This window comes from Carcharodon carcharias, chromosome 7 (genome assembly GCF_017639515.1).
Source record: "Carcharodon carcharias isolate sCarCar2 chromosome 7, sCarCar2.pri, whole genome shotgun sequence".
In the NCBI taxonomy this organism is placed as follows: Eukaryota; Metazoa; Chordata; class Chondrichthyes; order Lamniformes; family Lamnidae; genus Carcharodon; species Carcharodon carcharias.
Genome location: NC_054473.1, coordinates 79,339,986 through 79,364,411, shown reverse-complemented (window position 1 = coordinate 79,364,411; position 24,426 = coordinate 79,339,986). Strand labels below are relative to the sequence as shown.

At 43.8% G+C, this 24,426-nt stretch overlaps 1 protein-coding gene across 3 annotated transcripts in view; it reads right to left on the bottom strand.

Moving 5' to 3' along the window:
• LOC121279933 (DDB1- and CUL4-associated factor 1-like) overlaps nucleotides 1–24,007 on the bottom strand; it is a 93,038-nt gene extending 69,031 nt beyond the window's left edge. The window contains exons 1-4 of one of the 3 annotated variants that reach the window (XM_041191507.1): nucleotides 23,917–24,007; nucleotides 5,855–6,043; nucleotides 3,809–3,926; nucleotides 2,632–2,708 (exon numbers count right to left, since the gene is read on the bottom strand). In XM_041191507.1, the coding sequence (XP_041047441.1) occupies nucleotides 2,632–2,708; nucleotides 3,809–3,918 (187 nt within the window). In that variant the 5' untranslated portion in view covers nucleotides 3,919–3,926; nucleotides 5,855–6,043; nucleotides 23,917–24,007. Of the gene's footprint in view, nucleotides 1–2,631; nucleotides 2,709–3,808; nucleotides 3,927–5,854; nucleotides 6,044–19,263; nucleotides 19,384–23,916 lie in introns of those variants that run through there. The other 2 variants (XM_041191508.1, XM_041191509.1) reach the window with 2 other exon arrangements.
• Nucleotides 24,008–24,426: the final 419 nt, after the last annotated feature.

Genomic DNA, 24,426 nt, shown 5'->3' with positions numbered 1-24,426 from the left:
CCTGAGCTGTGTGCGACTTTGGAACACTCTGCCTCAGAAGGCGGTGGAGCAGAGGTCATTGAATATTTTTAAGGCGGAGGTAGATTGATTCTCTTGTCTAACAAGAATCAAAGGTTATTGGGGGTAGATGGAAATGTGGAATTAGATATACAAACAGATCAGCCACGATCTTATTGAATGACAGAGCTGGCTCAAAGGGCCAATGGCCTAATTCTGCTCCTACTTATGTTTGTATGACTGATCTGCGACCTCACTTCATCTTCCAACACTATCCTCACGTTTCTTGACTCCCTTAGTATCCAAAAATCTTTGTATTGGTTTTGAATATACTCAATGACTGAACATCCACAACCCCCTGGGATAAAGAATTTCAAAGATTCACAACTGAGTGAAGAAATTTCTCTTCATCTCAGAATAAGGAGTAGCCCATTTAGGACTGAGACTGTCATCCCTAGTTATAGACAATCCAACCAGAGGAAACATAATCCCAGAACGTACCTTGTCAAACCCTTTAATTTTGTATGTTTCAATGAGATCACCTCTCATTCTTCTAAACTCTAGGGAATATAGGCCAGTTGACTCAATCTTTTTTCAAAGGACAATTCACTCACCCCAGGGATCATTCTGCTGGACTTTTGTTACACTCCCTCTAAGACAAGTAGGTTAGGAGAGGATACACAATACTCCAGGTATGATATGAGCAAGGCCCAATACAATTACACTAAGGCTTCTTTACTCTCACTCCAATCCCTGTTATAAATACTAACATACAATTTATTTTCCTAATTGCTTACTTCACCTGCATGTTAGATTTGTGTCCAGGACACCTAATTTCCTCTGAATATCAACATTGCCGATCTCCCAACATTTAAAAAATATTTTGCTTTCCTATTTTTCCTACCAAGTGGCTAACTTCAGTTTTCCACATTATTATCCATCTGACACATTCCTGCTCACTCACTTAACCTACCTATATCCCTTTGCATTCTCAGTTTACTTTCTCATCTAACCGTTGCACCTTCAGCAAACTTGGATACATTATCCTCAGTTTCCTCATCTAAATCATTGATAGAGATTGTAAGTACCAGAGGCCTAAGCATCGATCCTTGTGGCACCCCATTAGTTACAGCCCGTCAGCCTGAAAATTACCCATTCAATCCTATTTTGTTTTCTGTCCATGAACCAACCCTCAATTCATGCTAATATACTACCATGAGCCCTAATTGTATAATAAACTCTTAGGTAGCACCTTATCAAACTTTTTTCTTTGAAAAATTCAAATAAACTACATCCACTCATCTACCCTCAAAAATACTAAGATTTATCAAATACGATTTCTTTTCACAGTATCACAGTGCAGGAGGCCATTCAGCCCATCGAGTCTGTACTGGCTCCCTGAAAGAGCATTCCACCTGGTCTCACTCCCTGCCTTACCCCTGTAACCTTGCACATTCTCTCTTTTCAGATAGCAATCCAATTCCCTTTTGAATACCTCGATCGAACCTGCCTCCACCACCCTTTCAGGAATTTTGTTTCAGACTCCAACCACCCTCTGGGTGAAAAAATGTTTCCTCACATCACATTTACTCCCTTTGCCAATTATTTTGAATCTGAATCAAGAGGTGAAAAGGAGGGAGACACTTCAAACAATTACAATCACCAGGGAAAGGGTATTGAGATTTTGGAAAATTCCCATCAGATTGGAAAATAGAAAATGTAACTTCTCTATTCAACAAAGGAGGGAGACAGGAAGCAGGAAACTGTAGACCAGTTAGCCTAACATCCGTCATAGGGAGAATGCTAGAATCTTTATTAAGGAGGTTATAGCAGGACACTTAGAAAATCTTAATGCAATAAGGCAGAGTCAATATGGTTTTGTGAAAGGGAAATCATGTTTGGCCAATTCATTAGAGTTCTTTGAGGAAGAAACAAGCAACATGGATGAAGGAGATAAAAACAGAAATCTGTTGACTCTGACAAATCATATGATTCTTGAAGTGCTCTGTTACCAAATTCTCTAATAATTGATTCCAGCATTTTCCCTATTCTTGATGTCAGGCTAACTGGCCTGTAGTTGCCCATTTTCTCTCTCCCTCCTTCCTTGAATAGTTATGTTTGCTACCAACAGTCAAGTGCAACTGAGAAACAATGGGGCAGCAGCACAATTAAACAATTGGTTATTTGGAGATTTGCAACATGAGTCCTACAGAAATCACACACTAATCAGATGTCCTCCCTAGAAAGCATATAGCCACCAAATGAACAGGAAATGGAATCCAGTTAACAGCCATGGCCAGAATCACAGAACAATATTTTAACTGCTTTCAGAAGGTGGCACTGCAGCTCAACTCACTGAACTTTTATTGCTATTCCAAGCTAAAAATTTCACTGGGCACCAAACGAACATTTATCCTAGTGGTGGAGCAGACTACTGACTTGTCATATGCGATATTCAGTCAAATCAGGCTGCTGAATAATCACATGTAATCAGCATACATTCCCTATTTGCTGATCTCTGCTATTGCTGCAAAGTTCAGTAGCATGCTGCTTCTCAGAAAACGCTATTCAGATTTGGCTGGCGGGTCATCTGTTGCCACTGCACCTGTTTAAATGCAAGAGGTCAAAGCTTACCTGGGTGCCTATCATCAAAGGGATCAGGGTCAGCCTTATGGTACTCCTCAGTCTCCTTCTCAATGAGGTCTGAAATCCTAAAAAGAATAACGAGTGTGTTTTCAGCACAGTAACTCGGAATGCCATCTTTAGGCTATTTGATCTTGTTATGCCAAGGCCCCCAGTTAACTGAACAAAGGTGGGGGGGGGGGGGTTCTCTACATTAGTGCTTCTCAATTACAAAACTATTTTTTGTTGAGTTTTTATAAAATTTACTTTCTAAAAAAAAGTTCACTAATGTCGCTGGAATAGTTACCCTAGTCTGAGAAAACAAAGCAGTTGAGTTAGATTTTTTAACCATTTAACTGTGTTATTTTAATGGTGCATATTCATTCGGCTCATTCACACTGTGGGATTCAGTAATCCCAACACATTTGATCACACAATGTGATCAGCCAAGCTTGTGTTTTTAAATGTGAATTTTCTGCTTATAAAGGTGACAGCTTTTATTAGGGAATGGAACACTTTCCACTTTGGTGAGTCAGTGTTGGCATCAAGCACTCGCAACTGTAGTTTGCACAATTAGATGTAGAATAAAGTTCCTTCTACTGTTTTGTAGGTTATCTTGTGGTCTAATCTATACTGGGAAGGTTTCTCACTACTCAGGAGTGACTTAGGTCTGACTCAAGTAGGTTTCTTCAAAACTACTTTATTTGCACTATATACATGATAAGCTACAGGGTAAATATAGCTCCCGTATGCAGACTATTCCATCTTTACTACAGTCTTTAGCACATGACTGCTAATGTCACTGTTACATCATGATACACTTCACTCTCTCATTACCAAAACTATTAACCTATTATGTTACATCTATATTCCCACCCATTGCAACAAATGTTGACCTTGCCAGCAACGCTCGCATCTCATGAACAGAAAAGAAAATTCCTCAGGCATTATCAGCCAAACCCAAAGTAAGCATGCCTTGACTGCTCCCTTCCCCATCTTCCCATCCCCAGTGCACACACTTTACCCCCTCAACTATCCCCAGTTCATATCTTACCATCCCCACCTGCAGTATCCAATTTTTCAATCATAGTGCCATAAATCCCACAAACTAACATTTTGTCTCGAGAGTCTCTCAACTTTCAGCTTCTTTCGCCTATATTAAGGGAATTTAACAAGTTTAAATGCTTACTTTGTCAAAACAGGGACAACATTCTGCCCATTGTTGTTCTCCCTCTCCCACTGCTCCAGTAATGAAGTGAGCTCGGCTTTGGAATCAACATTCGCAGTAACAGAAGCCATTGCTGAGCCTGGTGAAAGGGCAGAGAGAGAGAGACCATAAATTGTTAGATACACCATTCTCTCCCTTCCCATCCCACTCCAAACAAAATATTGATCTTTTGAGGTGGAATTTAAATTCCATCCTACTTACAGTTGTTATAAAATGATAGGATAGGAGCTCACACAAAATACTATCCCTTTTATTCTGACAGTGCTGTACTAATAAAAGACCACAAAGATAGGTGCAAATGCTTTGGGATCCCGCTGTTACAACAGCTGCACGAACTTGGTGTCTATGTCAACAAGACTTGAACAACGGTCAAACTTCACCCAAGACTTTCCCCCAGCCAGAGTGATCTCAAGAGGTAGAAGGTTGATCAATAAATCTTTCTTCTCTCCCCTCCCCCAATCTATGTTACCCCCTATCTGGTCAAAGTCAGTTTAAACAATGAATTTATTATACTTTAGCAGACTAGGCTGAAATATACAGTAAAAGAGAAACTGTTAAGGTCGGAGCATTTTTTTGTGCTACCCATCACCTGGAGTCAGTGACAGTCAATTCTGAGCACACTTTCCAGCTCCAGCAGGTTGCTAAGAGAGTACAGCATTGTAAAATAGATTGAACAGTTTGCAGCTCACCCTTCTTTGCCTGTGGCCCTCAGCAAACATTCAGTTACAGATGCTTCTGAGCCGCCCTGGCTCTGGATTATGGATCAAACCAAGCTTCCTCACTACTCTCTCTGCCCCTGCTCTTCAGCTAATGGCAGCAGTATCTCAGCTTCCAAGAGGTCTTCACTGAACAATAAAGGAGCAACTGCATAGGTGAATATGATGATTTCAGGTAGAGCACTTTTGAAAGAGTCAGCCAGACGCAAATAAAAACATGATTCCAAGGCAGGAATTTTATTCTGGAAGTTCAGGATAAAGTTGCAAACACTTAAGTTTTCCCCCATAATGGTCTATCGCATTAGGTGAAGTCTTCAATCTGTACATTTTTTAAAATCACTTCTGAAAGTTGTCCGCATCAGATCCGGTCATTCACACACAACATAGCAGATTAGGTTCATCCATTTCATTGTTCTGCAATGCTCTTAACTCACAGCTTCATGTGAGCCATGTGCCATCCAGACACACAAAAGACAAAGAGAATTGTATATTTATAGTTTAGGTGAACAAGGATTGCACAAACCCATCCTCAAACTTTATTGAAACCGCATTAACAACTCTGCTATTACAGCAATAACTTGCAATTATATAGTGCCTCTAATGTACTAAAAACATCCTAAGATGTTTCACAGGAGTGTTATCAAACAAAAAGTTAACATCAGCCTAGTGAAGTGGTACCAGGACAAGTGACCAAAAACTTGGTCAAAGAAGCATCTTAAAGCAGCAAAACGAGCTAGAGAGACAGGGAGGCTTATGGAGGGAGTTCGAGTTCAGGCCTCAGCAGGTGAAGTTGAATGAAGTGATGAAAATCTGGCATGCACAAGAGGCCAGCATTGGAAAAGCATAGATCTCTTGAAGGATTGTAGGGCTGGTGGTGGTTAGAGAGATTGAGAGTGCTGGAGCCGTGGAGAGACACAAGGGTGAGAGCTTTAAAATCTAGAAGTTGCCAGGCTGGGAGATCAGTGAACACAAGGGCAATGGGTGAGTGTGAATTAAGATACAGACAATTTTGGATGAACCTAAGTTCATGGAGGTGCAAGGTGTGAGATTGGCCAGAAGTGCATTGGAATAGTTGTAGGAAATTTTGGAGGAAATACTTCATGAGAGTTTCAACAGCAAATGAGTTGAGACAGGGTGGGGATGGGCAATGTTAGAGAGGTGGAAGCAGGCAGGTCTTGTTAAAGAAGAAGATATGGGATCGGAAGTCCAGCTCAGGATTAAATAGAAAACCAAGCAGAGCTTCCTGTTGTGTATGGATGAAGGGCAATCAATAAGATAAAGTTCCAAGTACCTGAAGACGAGTAACGAGACTTGGCACTTCAAGAGTGCCACCAAAGGATCACGTGACTCTAACTGATGCTCCCCTCTTGAGTTCAGAAGGTTGTGGGTTCAAATTCCACTTCAGGATTTGAGGACATAATTCAGACTGACACTCCAGTGCTGCTGCATTGTTTCTCACAGGCAAAACGTCAAGACGAATCTGTACAGGCGAAGGCAAAAGACTGTGGCAATATTCAAAAAGAGCAGGGCATTGATTCATCAACCAATATCAAAGCAGATTAACTGGCCACTTTTCTCATTACTCTATGGGGACCATACTGTGCTCAAACTGGCTGCCATTTCTCCCTATATTACTACAGCAAATACACTTACAAAGTCATTATTTACTTGTGAAACTCTTTGTAATGCACCAGTGGGAAAGGTACTATATAAATGCAAGTTCTTTCTTTCTTATGCAATAAGTCTTTTTGCCTCATTTCTGGCCTTCCCTTACGAGTACTCTTGGTTAGACTTTGCAACTGCCTCCTGCTTAGAATAAAGGATCAAGGATAAATCAAATGTAATAATTTCTGTTTATTAAAAAGCTGTGGTAGCAAGGATCATGTGCTCAGTCGATCTTGATTTCTGTGGATTTATGCTCTTATCTAACCACGTCAGATAACCCTCTATTTCCTAATGCATTTCTTTAGTTTCCCTTTAAATGTTACCATGCTTTTTGCCTGGTTCCACATTCTAACCACTCTCAGGGTAAACAAGTTTCTTCAAGGAAACACTAATTTGCAGTAATGTTACATTAAACAACTAGATTTCTATTAACTTCATTGCTCATCACTTCATTGGTATGGAAATTGCATGCAAGAGAAAAAAATTCAATGTAAAATATAAATAGCAGTTCTGTCACTAGGAATAAGCACCGTGCATGTGTGTGTGAACTATCTACTCACTGACTGACATAGTGCAATTACAGATTGCGTTCTTCTACACGAGTTGTGCCTAGAGAGAGCACTTTAGGTTCAGGTGAAGTACTGGGGTGGGGAACTACAGATCAAAACACATCGGTTCTTCCCAAGCGTGCTACAACTTACCACGGTACATCTCAAAGTGCTCATTAAGTATCTCAAAAGTAGGGCAATGTTTTCACGCTGTTCCTGATACAGTTAAGTTTGAAGATCACTATGCTAGTGTAACACAAATGAAAATACTCTCTTGAAGCACTGCTTTGATTGGGTAACTCAGGAGCTATAATTGCATTGCTCGGTATTTCCACAGCTCGTGGGCATAATTTCACACCGACATGCGTGTGAGCATTTAATGCAGAACAAAAAACATTACAATCTATACAGCTTTGACAAATTTGGATGAGATAATAAGAGTTGATCTTACAATTACAGAAACATAATTGCGCATGTGAATTGGTCAAATATCCTGCTTATTGTACTGTGATATCATAAACCTCACACAACTTGGTTAATTTTAAAAAAAATTAATGGGATGTGGCTAGGCCAGCATTTATTGCCCATCCCCAATTGTCCTTGAGAAGGTGGTGGTGAGCTGCCTTCTTAAACTGCTGCAGTCCACGTGGTGTAGGTACACCCAAGGTGCTTTTAGGGAGAGAATTCCAGGATTTTGACCCAGTGCCAATGAAGGAACAGCGATATATTTCCCTTTAAATGTTACCATGCTTTTTGCCTGGTTCCACATTCTAACCACTCTCAGGGTAAAGAAGTTTCTTCAGGGAAACACTAATTTGCAGTAATGTTACATTAAACAACTAGATTTCTATTAACTTCATTGTTCATCACTCCATTGGTATGGAAATTGCATGCAAGAGAAAAAAATTCAATGTAAGATATAAATAGCAGTACTGTCACTAGGAATAAGCACTGTGCATGTGTGTGTGAATGCCGAGTGGCTTGGAGACGAATTGCAGGTGGTGGTGTTTCCATGCACCTGCTGCCCTTGGCCTTCTAAATGAAAGCGGCTGTGGCTTTGGAAGGTGCTGTCTTAGAAGGCTTGGTGAGTTCCTGCAATGCATCTTGTAGATGCTGCTACTGTGCATCGGTGGTGGAGGGAGGGAATGTTGTGGATGTGGTGCCAATCAAGCAGGCTGCTTTGTCCTGGATGATGTCAAGCTCCGAGTGTTGTGGGAGCTGCACTCATCCAGGCAATTGGGGGGTACTCCATCATACTCCTGACTTGTGTCTTGTAGATGGTGGACAGGCTTTGGGGAGTCAGGAGGTGAGTTATTCACCGCAGGATTCCTAGCCTTTGACCTGCTCTTGTAGCCACAGTATTTATGTGGCTAGTCCAGTTCAATTGCTGGTCAATGGTAACACCCCCACCCCCCCCCACTCCCAGTGATGGTAATGCCATTGAATGTCAAGGGGTGATGATTAGATTCTCTCTTGTTGGAGATGGTCATTGCCTGTGGTGCAAATGTTACTTGCCACTTGTCAGCTTGGCAGCCCAAGCCTGGATATTGTTCAGGTCTTGCTGCATTTGGACATGGACTACTTCAGTATTTGAGGAGTCACAAATGGTGCTGAACATTGTGCATTCATCAGCGAACTTCTGACTTATGATGGTAGGAAGGTAATTGATGAAGCAGCTGAAGATGGTTGGACTTAGGGCACTACCCTGAGGAACTCCTGCAGTGATATCCTGGAACTGAGATGACTGACCCCCAACAACTACAACCATCTTCCTTTGTGCTAGGTATGACTCCAACCAATGGAGAGGTCCCCCACTCCACCAGTTTCCACTGACTCCAGTTTTGCTATGGCTCCTTGATGCCACACCCGGTCAAATGCAGCCTTGATGTCAAGGGCAGTCACTCCCACCTCACGAGTTCAACTCTTTGGTCCATGTTCGAACCAAGGCTGTAATGAGGTCAGGGGCTCAGTAGCCCTGGTGGAACTCAAACTGGGCGCCAGTGAGTAGGTTATTGCTAAGCAAGTGCTGCTTGATAGCACTATTGATGACCCCCTTCCATCAATTTACTGATTGAGAGTAGACTGATGGGGCGGTAATTGGCCGGGTTGGATTTGTCCTGCTTTTTGTGTACAGGACATAGCTGGGCAATTTTTCACATAGCCAGGTAGATGCCAGTGTTGCAGCTGTACTAGGGCCACAGCTATTCTCCTTCATACAAGGACAACAACTGGAATTTAAACAACATAAGATACTTCACAAAAATGAGCGTCAGATCAAAGTAGTGGATATCTGGGGGAGGGGGCAGCGGGGTGGACCAAAAACTTACTCAGAGATGGATATTAAAAAAGGACTACAAAGAGAGAGAGCAGAGGAAATGCCAGAGTATAGAGGTGAAGGCATGGCCACCAACAGTGTCCAGACTGTTGGATGCACAACAGGCCACAACTGGAGGAACGTAGAGTCAAGTAAAGAGGTAGAGTCAAGTTTCTCTCCCCACAGGTGCTGCTAGACCTGCTTAGTTTTTCCAGCATTTTCTGTTTTTGTTTCAGATTTCCAGCATCTGCAGTGTTTTGCTTATATCCAAGTAAACACAATGTTGATTCCTCTCTCGGTTTCCCCACTAACAGTAGGTTACTGTCATACACTTGGACTTCAGCAAGGCTTTTGATAAGGTCCCGCATGGCAGACTGATAACGAAGGTAAGAGCCCAAGGGATCCAAGGCAATTTGGCAAATTGGATCCAGAATTGGCCGAGTGGCAGGAAGCAGAGGGTGATGGTTGAGGGGTGTTTTTGTGATTGGATGCCTGTACAGGGATCAGTGTTGGATCCCTTGCTGTTTGTGGTTTATATAAACGATAAATGCAGGAGGGTTGATCAGTAAGTTCGCGGATGACACGAAAATTGGTGAGGTGGTACACAGTGAGGAGGATAGCCTTAGATTACAGGATATAGACAGGCTGGTCAGATGGGCTGATCAGTGGCAAATGGAATTTAATCCAGATAAGTGTGAGATGATGCACTTGGGCAGGACAAACAAGGCACAAGGATACACGATGAATGGTAGGGCCCTGGGAAGTACCGAGGATCAGAGGGACCTTGGTGTGCATGTCCACCAGTCCCTTAAGGTAGTAGGATAGGTAGATAAGGCATATGGGATACCTGCCTTTATTAGCTGAGACATAGAACATAAGAGCAGGGAGGTTATGCCGGAACTGTATAAAACGCTGGTTAGGCCACAGCTAGAGTATTGCATGCAGTTCTGGAATCCGCATTATAGGAAGGATGTGACTGCACTAGAGAGTGTGCAGAGCAGATTTACCAGGATGTTGCCTGGGCTGGAGAGTTTTAGTTATGAGGAGAGATTGGATAGACTGGGGTTATTTTCCCTGCAGCAGAGGAGAGTGACGGGGGACATTATTGAGGTGTACAAAATTATGAGGGGCATAGATAGGGAGAAATTAGTCAAATTGTTTAAAATGATAAAAGGATTTGCTAGGGTAGACATGGAGTAACTACCTCCCCTGGGACGGAAATCCAAAACAAGGGGAATGCATGAATTCAGGAAGCATTTTTACCGCACTCAGTAGTGGAAATTAGTAAATTTCTTCCCAAAAGGCTTTGCATGCTGGAACAATTGAAGTTTAAAAGACTTAGGTCAATATGTTTTTGTTAGACAAGGGTAATAAGTGATACGGACGAGAAGCGGATTGAGGTAGAGATCAGCCGTGATCAAACAGAAATGATGGAACAGGCAATTTACCAACATCACCCAAACAGCAAGATATGCTGCCAGTGTTAACCAGAATGCTGACACATACACACACATCCAAGTACTAATTGGAAACACTAAATTTACTGGAATCTCTGAAATTTGGAAGACTTGGGAACCCTTCCTCTCTTCTAGAGAACTGTCTGAACCAAGCCTGATTCCTTCACCAATTACAGATATCTGGAATTTAGTGTGTCAGACTCTACATTCCCCTGCCTCCTTTAGGTACCACGCCCTAAGAGTGTCGATGACCATGAACTTCTATTGAATTGGTCCGTGATTATGCTTAGTGAAGTATTGCTGTGGTTTGCTGTTGCCTTTTGCAGTATGGCTGACCAGGAAACTCTCCCGCACTTATCACCTGCCATTAGGTGCTTTACAGACTGATAATCAACCTGTTTGGCCATGTTATGAACACCTTCCATGGCCATCAGCTTGAACCCCAAGTTTCTGGCCCAGAGGCAGGGGATGCTATCACTGTGCCTCAAGGCCTCCTATATTCAAATAAACCCCAATGCTGGCAAATTCCAGGACACTTACCTAAGTTCTGCCGAGGCTCAGGATCATTTTTATCCATAACCACTCCCAGTGCAACCAAGACAAAGAATCACCTCCAGTATAGTGAAATGGGTGCTTCAATCTGCCAGAGTCACAGAGCTTCTCACCACATATTCACATCAACGTTTGGAGGCTTCTATTGACCAAAAACTTAACTATGCCAGCCATGTAATAACTGTGACTGCAAGAGCAGGTCAGAGGCTAGGATTCGTGCAGTGAGTAACTCACTTCCTGACTCCCCAAAGCCTGTCCACCATCGACAACGTACAAGTCAGGAGTATGATGGAATACTCTCCACTTGCCTGGATGAGTGCACTCCATCCAACACTTTAAAATATTCCTTTTTTCCTTCTTAGGCAGTCCCTTGGGATTGAGGATGACTTGCTTCCACTCCAGTTAAATAGATTCTGAGACAGCTCCTAAGTTCAATACACTACCTGCCACGTGCAGGGCCGGTGGTGTCTGAAGGGACTTCAATGATGAGTTGAATTGTTTCAGGTGAGATGAGTTCCTTGGAGGGTTGTGTACCCTCCGATGCCTCAACTTTGCCTCTGCAGTTTTCTAATGATGTCCCTCAATATGTTCAGTGCTTTCTTGAATGAAACTTTAAACATCCACTCCCTCCACCACTGGCACATAGTGGCAGCAGTGTGTACCATCTACAAGATGCACTGCAGCAACTCCCCAAGTTTCCTTCAATAGCACCTTCCAAATCCACAACCTCAGCCACCTAGAAGAACAAGGGCAGCACGCCAACAAGTTCCCCTCCAAGCCACACACTATCCTGACTTTGAAATACATTTATTCGCTGTCACTGGGTCAAAATCCTGGAACTCCCTTCCCAACAGCACTCTGGGTGTACTTACACCACATGTACTGCAGCAGTTCAAGGCAACAGTTCATCACAACCTTCAAAGATTGCTTAGCTTTGTCCACTTTTTATGTGGATGTAGTCCTGTGTTATAACTTCACCAGGTTGGCACCTTATTTGCAGCCTGTAACTACCCTTATCACGATCTGCTACTTTGTCAAGTTTCATACCACCTGCAAAGTTTATAATGCTGTTCCCTAAATCAGAGTCTAGGTCATTTATGAAAGTTGAAAAGAATAATAGATCCAAAACTGACCCTTGGGGAACACCACTGCAAACCACTGCCCAATCTGAAAAACATCCAACCAGCATTACCACCTTGTGAACTGTCAACCTGTATTGAGTCTGTCATTTTCCCCTTAATTACATAGACTTTCAACTTAACAAGCCTCCTATACTGCTTATCCAATGCCTTCCAGAAACATGTACACATCTACAGCAATACCTTAACCAATCTTCTCTAAACAGTTTGTGTCTGCATTGCTCATTGGTCAGTAGTTTGATTTGGTTGGCAGAGCCTGGCACATGCACCTTGGTTACCACTCTCCAGGCCCAGCTGCCAGCTCCTCGTTCCCCAGCCTGATCACTGGTGCTCAGTCGTGATATATTTTGAACACTCTAGCAAACTCTGTCCGATTTACACTCCTGCAAAGCACCTTGGGACACTTAACCATGCTAAAGGCATTATATAAATGCAACCTGTTGTATTAAAGTTCCTTTTGTTCTTATGTAGCAATATTTTACAGAATAGTATCTCTTCCAGACAGCTGGCATTTGGTAGATTTACACTAGGATTACCATCAATTGCATAAGAGTCACACTTTGAGAACTGGCAGTGGAAATATTACATCTGGCCCCATAAGAAAAGGATCTGAGTTGTTTTTAGATCAAGACAACCCATATTTATTTTAAAAAATGCTACTAGATTGGCGCTGTTATGAAATATTTTAAACATCTAATTAGAGTTCTGACCCAGACTCTCATACATCTCTCTCTCACCACAAGCTGAATGCATAGCCATGGAGAGCCTGCACTTGAATTCACTCTCTGAGGGACCATGTTTAATCCCTGTAGCATATTGCAAAAACTGAGCATTTTGTTATACTGTCCTTTCTGTTGGGGAGATATAAATAAAGTTACTTCCACAATGGTGCCTACAGTTGAGCAGATATTAGTCTTTCACAGTATCTTTACAGTGCAGGAGGCTATTCAGCCTATCGAGTCTGCTCTTAGTGCAGCATACAACAGAAAGATGGTGACAAAGATGGGAAAGAATTCATTTTACATTTCATTTGAGAAATTAAGGACTAATGAACACTGTGACCCACTTTTTGAAACTCCTAAAGTTGATTCAGGGATGTCCAAGCAATTTGAAAGTTTGCTCTACGTGCACATCACATTCAGGTACAGAGTCAGCACAGTACATAACTGAAAAATGGCACTGAAGGCATATTTGAGGACAATGGCGGAATTCAACCCTAACAAAGGGGACTGATATATGGACAAAGGTTACACATTTGGCTGAAAGTAAATAAAATAGGAGATGAGGATAAAGTAAATGCTTTCCTTACCATGACGGGGCCAGATTCTTTTGAGGTAGCATCTAACCAATGTTGCTGGTGAGACTCCAGTACTATGTTCTACTCCGAAATTCTCCTATTATAACTCATATTATAGTACGACTGAGAATGAGATTGCACTGAATTACTTTTTGCGAAAGGAAGTAGTTGCCAAATGAGACTGTTGCAGATTACATTCTCAAATTAAAGAAACTCTCTCATCACTGGGGGATGTGGTGCAAACTTAGAAATCAACCTTAAGAGACGTGTTTGTAGGAGGCCCAATGGACAATAAAATCCAGGCCAAGCTTTTGAGCAAAGGGAATAAGCAGACTTGGGAGGTGATGTGCGATGAGGCCACAGCCATGGAAATGGCAGAAAAAGATAGCAGAAAATTGCAAGAGAATATGCTTTTAGCACCGGCAGATTTCAGTAAGATCCAGGCCCAGACAGCCAAGTTTGCAGTCTCGGAGTCAGAAATTTAGATGCTAGTATTGCAATGGTAGCCACCAGCCATTTAAATGCCCCCATTTCCAGGAAAAGTGCTCCGTGGGGAAAGTCAGTCACATTCAGATGACATGCAGCAGTAGGGGAGACAGTAATGCTCTCGGTTGCAGTCATGCATCAGGTTGAGGTCATGGAAGATCTAAAGCTAAAGGATAGACCAGGAAATTACAGGCCAGTCAGTCTAACCTCAGTGGTGGGGAAGTTACTAGAAAGAATTCCGAGGGGCAGAATATATCTGCACTTGGAGAGATGCAGATTAATCAGGGATAGTCAGCATGGATTTGTTAAGGGAAGGTCGTGTTTGACAAATTTGAGCGAATCCTTTGAGGTCACCAGGAGTATTGATGAGGGTAATGCATTTGATGTGGTCTTCAAGGGCTTTAGCAAGGCTTTGGATAAGGTCCCTCATGCTATACTGGTCAAGAAAGTAAGAGCCCATGGGATCCAAGCCAAAGCGGCACATTGGATCCAAAATTGGCTGAGAGGCAGGATGCAGAGGGCAATGATAGACTGGAAGTATGTTTCCAGAGGGGTACTGCAGGGCTTGGTTCTGGGACCCTTGCTGTTTGTGGTGTATACAAATGCTTTGGACTTAAATGTAGGGTGTATGAACAAGAAGTGCGTGGATGACATGAAAATTGGTAGGGTGGTAAATAATGAGGAGGATAACCGTAAACTGCAGGAGGATATCAATAGACTGGTCAGGGAGGCAAAGCAGTGGCAAATGGAATTCAACCCGGAAAGGTGAGAGGTAATGCACTTGGAAAGGGCTAACAAGGCAAGGGATTAGACTATGAATGGTAGGGCCCTGGAAAGTACTGAAGATCAGAGGAACCTTGGTGTACATATCCACAGATCCCAGAGGGTTGCAGGGCAGGTGGTTATGAAGGCATATTGGATACTTCCCTTTATTAGCTGAGGCATAGAATACAAGAGCAGGGAGGTTATGCTGGAACTGTATAAAACACTGGTTAAGCCACAACTGGAGTACTGCATGCAGTTCTGGTCACCACATTATAGGAAGGATGTGGCTGACACTGGAGGGGGTGCAGAGGAGATTTACCAGGATGCTGCCTGGGCTGGAGAGTTTGAGGTATGAATAAAGATTGGATAGGCTGGGAGCAGTGAAGGATGAGAGGAGACCTGATAGAGGTATATAAGGTTATGAGGGGCATAGATAGAGTGGATAAGGCGGCACTTTTTCCATTAGTAGAGGGGTCAATAACCAGGGGGCATAGATTTAATTACGAGGTAGAAGTCTGAGTGGAGTTGAGAAATTTTTTCAGGGTGGTGGGAGTCTGGAGCTCACTGCCTGAAAGGGTGGTTGAGTCAGAAACTCTTGTAACAGTTAAGAAGTATTTAGACATTCAATTGTGTTGCCATAGCCTCTAGGTCTGTGGGCCAAGCACTGGAAAATGGGAATAGTATAGTCAAGGCTTTGTTGGCTGGCGTGGACACGATGGGCTGAATGGCCTCTGTGCTATAAACATCTATGAGTCAACAGTGAGGAAATCTTCGAATATACATATGATAGATATGTTATCGAGCAGAAAGATCAAGAGTTGTACTCAGAGAGCAAGGAAAACAGCACACGGAATATGGGTGTAAAAGGGTTGAAGATACAATTCCAGCACCTACAGTAGAAATCAAAGTCAGAGATTCACCACTTATTTTCCATCACTGATACAGCTGCAGCATGGATTTAAAGGGTCGTGTTTGACAAATTTTATAGAATTTTTTGAGGAGGAAACCAGGAGTATTGATGAGGGTAATGCATTTGATGTGGTCTTCATGGACTTTAGCAAGAAAGTAAGAGCCCATGGGATCCAAGGCAAAGTGGCACATTGGATTCAAAATTGGCTAAGAGGCAGGAAGCAGAGGGTGATGATAGAGGCATGTTCCTGTGACTGGAAGTCTGTTTCCAGAAGGCTTCCGCAGGGCTCGGTGCTGGGGCCCTTGCTGCTTGTGGAGTACAAGAAGTCTCCAAGCCATTTTCCCTTTTGCAAAATTGGTGTGAAACTGAATAGTTATTCCAATAACAGTTCCAGCGTTAGGTCGTGCCAGTGGTAGGTAGGAAAATGATGGCGCATCCTATTACTTGCCATTGGTAGGAGGAGGAGGAAACAAAGTCTCCCTGATGGGCTTAAAATATAGTTAAACTGGGCTGGATCAATAAGAGTGTGTTTGTTATTGAGGAAGTGCTAAAAGAGCACAAAGTGAGCAAGGGGAACCAAATGATAAAATTAACAATCAGTGCAATATTAAATATTGCAAGTCAGCAGACTTTCTTTCGAGAATTCATGAAGAAGACTGATTCATTTCCAGCTACTGAGTTACCTAATTACTTTACATACACAAATGACATGCCAGTTTCTGCCAGAGCAATTAGAGAAATAACTCACAAAGATGTGATACTCAGTAAAGTGTCAATTATATCATGAATGGCTGGCCTAAAGAGCGTGATGCTGAAAAATTCCAGGAGTATTTCTGATGCAGAAATAAACTGAGTGTACATCAAGATTTAAGGTTTAGAGAGAGCTTGTTGGAGGAATAGTCCGTATGAAAGCAGTGACAAGGAGCTATTTTTGGTATCCAAAGATAGACATTAAAGAGTTGGTGAAAAGTTGTGAAGTGTGTCTCAGAATGAGAAATGATCCAACCAAAGTTCCTTTCACTCCATAGTCAAACACAAGAAAACCATGGGAACAAGTACATGTTGATTTCTTTGAAGCGGAAGGGAAAGAGTGCTGTGTTTTGGTTGATAGCTCCAGCAAGCGGATAAAAATTGAGTTTATGCCCAATGCCAAAAGTGCCAAACTACTGAAGTTTTGAGAAATTGGTTCGTAATTTATGGGTTCGCTTAAGTGTTGGTGTCAGATAGTGGTCCAGCATTTATATCAGAAGAGTTTGAAATATTTGAGTAAGAATGGAATCAAATATATTCAATATCAAATGGAGCTGCAGAAAGAAGTGTACAGATTGTGAAGAGGTCTTTGCAGAAGTGTTTGCTGGGACACACTAGGCAGTAATTTCCATGTTGCTGTTCGATACACAGAAGAGAATCTTGTTCTCTTACAGAATATTTGGGGTGATTGAGGAATGGGGTGAGTGAGGGGTGATTTGATTGAAGTATACAAGAGCCTGAACAGCCTGGACATGGTGGACATCAAAAGGATGTTTCCTCTTGTGGGTGAGTCCCAAATTAGGGGTCACCCTTTTAGGACAGAGATGAGGAGAATTTTTTTCTCTCAGAGGGTTGTACAACTTTGGAATTCTCTGCCTCATAAGGTGGAGGAGGCAGGGTCGTTGAATATTTTTAAGGCAGAGGTAGATAGATTCTTGTTAGGCAAGGGAATCAAAGGTTATCAGGGTTAGATGGGAATGTGGAAATCGAAACACAAGATGATCAGCCATGATCTTATTGAATGGCGAAGCAGGTTCAAGGGGCCAGATGGTCTACTCCTGTTCCTAATTCTTATGTTTTTATAACCCCACAGTCTACAACAGGTTGCTCAGCTTACAAGCTACTGTTTAAACAAGCTCCCAGGTTCAAGTTTATTAAGCTTAATGTTAATAGCGAAGTAAGAGAAAAACAAGAGAAAGTGAAGATGAGTCTTGAAACATGAGGCATGAAGCTTAGACTATTCAGTGCTGGTCAGAATGTCATGGTGAAAACTAAGGCAATAAGAGGAAGTATTGATTGGAGTCATTATAAAGAGGCAAGGTACATTTGCATATCGAGAGAAGACTGGAGACAGACTCCAACAGTGTCATGTAGATCATTTACTTGAAAGAGGATATCTGACAAAGGGAGAGCATGAGAAACCTCTTATAGTCCAAATTACTCCTTTAGCTCAAAACAAATGTCAACAAGAAACTGAATGTTCGTCAGGATTACAGAATTCACCAATAGAGCAAAGTCAGGCATGATCTTTGATTAGGACAAGTCAATGTCAAAGTTTAAACCATTAAATGGAGTTGGTAGTCAAAGTTCAGCTCTGATACAGTCAAAGATATTGACAGAGCAGAGTCAGACTAATGGAAATGGAAGGAGATGCCCAGACAGAAAGAGAAATAAGCCAGATAGGTTAATTGTAAGTATGTGGGAAGAATAAATAAGTTGTTCATTTACAAAAATATTATTCAAGAAGAAATAAAGACATATTGATGTTAAGAAAAAACTGTTTTCTGCTTCCAGAGTAATTTACATGGATCAGTTATACACATTTTTACTGTAATCACAACCAAAACAAGTTTGCAACCCAACCTGTTAAATTTTAAGTACTGTGGATATTGGTTTAATCACATTGTATTCTGGGAAATTGTGTAGACATACAGTTGCACATTTTAATGTACAAGTGTTTTAATGGGGAGCGGGTGTGGTATATTGCAGGAGTAAGAATTATGTTATACTGCCCTCTGTTGGGGGGAATAAAGTTTGTTCAATAATGGCTGCCTGCAGTTCAGCACGTGTTAGTCTTACTCAGTGCAATACACAACAATCCCCATCTCTTTGGCTGAGCTTTTGGTCACCACCCCTTATATCTCCTTCTTTAGCTTAACATCTTTTTTGTGACGCCTCTGAAGCACCTTAGAACCTTTTTTAAACATTGAAGTTTGTATATAAATATAAATTGTTGTTGTGATGATGTGTCTAAGTTGCTGCAGAGTTTGGCTAGGAATGTTGCCCTGATTTTGGGGAAGTTGAGGTTCCAGTGAATTTCAAAGGCCCTGGTTAACATCATATAGTGATTCCATCAATCACTCTGCTGGTTAAAGATTAAAAGCACTTTGTTTTGTTTGCGCATGCAGTGCTTTCTTATCAAGTTCAACATTGCAAACCGGACATCATTGTAGTCACTGTCATAACAAAGATTTTCTGCCCTGCTTTAAGACTTAAACTCCTCACTGACAGTCAGGGAGTTAACATGACCAACATAGGGCATTCTCACTGAACCCTCCTCCCCCTGCCCCCAAGTACTGAAAGAAGCTACCTTCCAGGCTGCAGGCACTGCTTTCTTCAAAATCACCAGAAACAAAATGGTTAACACTGAACTCTTCCTATTAACAGCGAGAACATTTTCACTCACTCACAGCCCTACTCCATTTCCCTGTACTATACAAAATATGGGGCAGTGGCAGATATCAGTGGTACATTATCCTTGTTCCAACGAATCTGCAGAGGGAAGACCAGTTGGAAAGTATAGAGAAAGACAATTACCGTTTCGAATCCGTGTGGCTCCGAAGAAGAGTTAACTTTGTCTTTCCCTCCACAATTGCTGTCAGGCCTGCTGAGTTTTTCCAACACTTTTTTGTTTCAGATTTCCAGCATCCGCAGTATTTTGCCTTTATGGAAAGTATAGACTTCAGCCAAACATGCTGCAGGAACTCAAGTGCATTTGCATCTACTTACGGATATTATCTGGGAGCATGTAATGTTTTGGAGATGCTACTTCTGGTCATGAGGGCCTTCAAAACATAGGAAACCCTGGATAAGCCAAATAAAACCACTACACACAGATTTTTGTAGCTGTTTGGTGCACCTGTCACAGAAACAAAAGATGCACAGGACCAGAAAAGTTTGCTGTAGTCAGTTTGGCCAGCCGCTGTGTCTAGGAAATATCATACAACGCCTTTCATATCCCTGGAACAAATGTTTTTGCCAGATACTTAATCAACTCTGAATTTGTTAATGCAGTCAGGCCCCACTGCCTCCTGTGCAATTAAATTTATACTGCCTTACACCTCATTAATTTGAAGGCTAATCTCATTACACGGCAGAGCAAACTATTTTGGCGTGAACACTACCTACAACGCTGAGCAGCGAGTTGCTTCACACTCGCTTGGGAATCCATCAAACACAGTCCACCCTATTTTAACTTCCCCTCCTCCCCATGAAAGCTCTGTTGGGCTCCAAGTGGGAGCGTTAATGTTAACAGGATATTTGACTGTGGGAGTATCACTGCCATCACCCAATGTTCTCTCACAAACATACAGGCACTTCCAGCAGGAACCAGGAGTGAGAACACTGGCTGATGTTCCAGGTCCAACTATCACCCCATCAGACGTCAGCAAATGAAACAAAACCTGGGAAATAAATCCTGCAACTGTTGTGGTCAATAAGACTCAGCTTCTCACTTCTAATGCAGCTCGGAGAAGAGACTTTGGGGGGTATGGGGTAGTGGTGGTGTGGGAAGCAAGTTATCTTTATGAGCCAGGAAACATAGAAACATAGAAAATAGGAGCAGGGTTAGGTCATTCAGCTCTACAAGCCTGCTGTCGTTCAATATGATCATGGCTGATCCTCTATCTCAACGCCATACTCCTGTTCTCTCCCCATACACCTTGATGCTTTAGTGTCTAGAAATCTATTTCCCTCTTAAATATATTCAGTGATTTGGCCTCCACAGCCCTCTGTGGTAGAGAATTCTACAGGTTCACCACCCTCTGAGTGAAGAAGCTTCTCCCAATCTCAGTCATAAATGGCTTGCCCCATATCCTGAAATTGTGACCCTTTATTCTAGATGCACCCCCCCCCCCCTTTCCTCCAAGCCATCGCTTGTGATTGGAGGACTTATTATGGCAGGTAGGTTTTGACCTACGATTTCACATTTCCAGCTGAAGGATCACAGCAAAATGTGCTTCTAAAGATGATGTTCTCGAGTTTACTGTTTCTACTAAGTTCCCATGAAACAGCTCAGCAGTGGCGTTAGGGCTGAATTAATTTACTCCATTGTTGGAATATGTCCTTTCTTAGGTAAGGAGACCAAAACTGCACACATTGCTTCTGGTGTGGTGTCACCAAGGCCCTGCACAGCTGCATTAAGACATCCTTGCTCCAGTACTCAAGTCCTCTCGCAATGAAGGTGAACTTGCCTTCTGAACTGCTTGCTGCATCTACACGCTTGCTTTCAGTGATTGGTGCACAAGGATACCCAGGCCCCTTTGTACATCAACATTTCCCAATCTATCACCATTTAAATAATACTCTGCCATTTCTGCTTTTCCCACTGAAGTGGATAACTTCACACTTATCCACGTTATACTGCATCTGCCATGTATTTGTCCACTCACTCAATTTGTCTAAATTGCCTTGAAGCCTCTTAACATCCTCCTCATCACTCACATTCCCACCAAGTTTTGTGTCATCAGCAAACTTGGAAATATTACATTTGGCTCCCTCATCCAAATGATTGATATATATTGTGAATAGCAGGGGCCCAAGCACTGAACCCCGTGGTACCTCACTAATCACCGCCTGCCATTCCGAAAAAGACCCATTTATTTCTGCTCTGTTTCCTGTCTCCATAACCAATTCTCAATCAATGCCAATATATTACCCCAATCCCGCGCTCTTGTTTGCACACTAACCTCTTATGTGAGACTTTATCAAAAGCTTTCTGAAAATCCAAATACACCACATTCACTGATTCTCCCTTATCTATTTTGCTCGTTACATCCTCAAAAAACTCTAGTACATTTGTCAAACATGATTTCCCTTTCATTAATCCATGTTGACTTTGTCTAATCCCGTTGATATTTTCTAAGTATCCTGTTATCACATTCTTTATAATAGACTCTAGCATTTTCCTTACCACTGATGTTAGGCTAACCAGTCTGTAACTCGCTGTTTTCTCCCTCCCTCCTTTTTTTAAAAAAAAAGTGAGGTTACATTTGCCACCCTCCAATTTGCCGGGACCGTTCCAGAATCTACAGAATTTTGGAAGATGACAACCAACTTCTTTAGTACCCTGGGATGTAGTTTAGCAGGCTCTAGGGATTTATCGACTTTCAGTCCCAGACGGTGAACCAGACATAAGGTACTGCAAGGGCTTCTGAACGTCACAGGTGCTAGGAGAGCTTAAGCCATTGTGTCTTATTGCCAGCAGTGCTGCGTTGCAGCAAGCTAATCTCATCAGCATTATCTGTAATTTCTGTCAAGACAAAGCAAACACACGTCATAGGCATGGTCTGTACACACAGAACATGTCGCTGCCGGTGTCCGTTGGAAATAAACATGAGCATGGCTCACAGGAAATTCTCCATTCACTAGATGGTTCAACAAGCAACAGTTCGCTCCCCATTAGCCCTTGATTATAATAAAAGACCAAACTGCTGGAGACATGGACTGCTATTGCAGCACAACTCAAAGTGCAGCTCCAATTACCGTCAGCCTCCTTTCACTTTATTGCTTGCCATTATTTCACTTAAACTTGCTGGAAGCTACCATGCAGACTAAAAGTAAGCTATCTGGGTCTGAAGTGCCATTTGTCATCTGGCACAGAACTACCAATTGGCCCATTTCCAACACATGGTGGGGCTCTCCACATTTCAACCCCACTGCCAACAAAACGCACAGGAAAGCAGTTGGCTGTTTCGCCTCCCCTCTGCACTCCAATTGACAACGGAGCTCATGCTGAATTCGGAGTTCAGTGCTAAACAGTTTCGAAGCCTTTCATTTCAGTCAATACCACATCCCTCAAGAAAACACAGATGGCAGAGGCCTCATCCTGTGCGCCAAATCACTTAATAGCATGAGTGTGTTACATGTAGCTATTGAGGGACCCCCCCAACCCCCAAATTTCAGTAAAAAACAATAAGCACACTGGCGTATAAATTAGCACCTTCCCAGGTCACTAAAAAACCACAATGGCTGTAATAACAAAATTAGCTTAATTGAGATTACTTAACAACAAAGTGTTGCAAAGAACAAGCTATTTGAAATAATTGCTGGTGGCTCCCCGCCACCACTCCGCCGGCCCCTCAACTTCACTCCCCCAAACTCCGCCGGCCCCTTAACTCCGCCCCCCACACTCCTCTGGGCCATCCCCTCAGCCCCACACTTCCTGCTGGCCCCTACCCTGACCCCACATTCCACAAGCCCCTCCTTTCCATCTATACTCAGCTGGCCCCTCCCCTCCTTCCTTGCACCCTGCCGATCCCTCCCCTTTGCACCCCACGCTCCATTAGTGCCTCCCATCTTCCCAGCCCCACCCACTGCCCTGACCCCGCCTCACCCTCTAACCCTTCTCCTAAACACCAGTGGCCCCACCCCCTACTCGTCGGGCTCCTCCCGCCTCACACTTCCCACTCCTCCGGGCCCTCCTCCTCACACTCCTCACTCTTCCGGCCCCTCCCCATCCCGATTCCTGCGGCACCTCACACTCCCCACACCTCCGGCTGCTGACACTCCCCACTCCTCCACCGCTGACACTCCCCACTCCTCTGGCCCCTCCCCCATCTCCAGCCCCACCCCCTTCACGCTCCTCCGGCCCCTCACGCTCACCCGACCCCCCACCTCACGCTCCCGCCGGCCCCTCCCCTCCTCCGGCCCGCCACCCCCCCCCCCCCCCCTCCGGCTCCTCTCCCCCTCCCCCTCCTCCAGCCCCTCCCCCCTCCTGCTCCTCCGGCCCCTTCCCCCTCCCCCGGCCCCACCCCCTCCCACTCCTCCGGCCCCTCCCCCTCCCGCCCCTCCCCCTCATCTCCGGCCCCTCCCCCCGGCCTCTCCCCCTCCCCCTCCTCCGGCCCCTCCCCCCTCTCAGTCTCTCATTTCACTCCCCAAACCTGCACCCCCCCTCCCCAAGCCCTCCCCTCTTCCCCTACTCTCCCTTCCAGCTTCTCTCCCTGAGAGGTCGGCCCCCTCTCCCCACCCGTGTATCCTCGAGCACCCGGGCACGTCTCTGGTCCACGTGTTGTCCGCGGCTCTGTTTACCCAGCCAGTCTCCGCCAGGAGGCCAGGGCCTCGCTCCCTTTCCCGCGGTCCCCGGCTAGCCGTTCCCCGGCTCCAGCGGCCGCACTGCGCTCGGTCTGCCCCTGCGGACCCGCCGTGCCCCAGCCCCTGCTGCTTCCTGCCTCCATGCAGACTCTTGCTTACCTTGCTATCCCACACCGCTGATCTCGGCCTGAGTCTCAGCCTCGGGGCCCCGGCTGCTCAGCTCCGCGCTCCTGGACACTGAGTAATGGCGGCGACGGCGGCCAGACGCACCGTGACGCAGGCACGCCAATGCGTGCTGCCCCTAAGCGTCATGGGAGTTGTAGTTCGGCCATTACTGCGCATGTGCATTACAGTCTCCCTCACGCGCACCATGTGTAAGTAAAGAATTTAGCCTTCCCGATAGGACAGCATTGGCTGTACTTGTACAGAACTTTATTCCTCTTTCATTGTATTTCTGTTTCAACTTCGAGTCTGGTGCACTAGGCTTATAGTACACACACCCCCTCACTAATACATACTCACACCTCTCTCTCTCACACACCCCTCCCTCTCTCTCACTCGCACACACTATTGCTTTCAAACAAATGCACACCCCTCTTCACACACACACGTCCTCTCTCTCTCACACACACTGTCACACATGCCCCTCACACACACAATCTCTCTCAC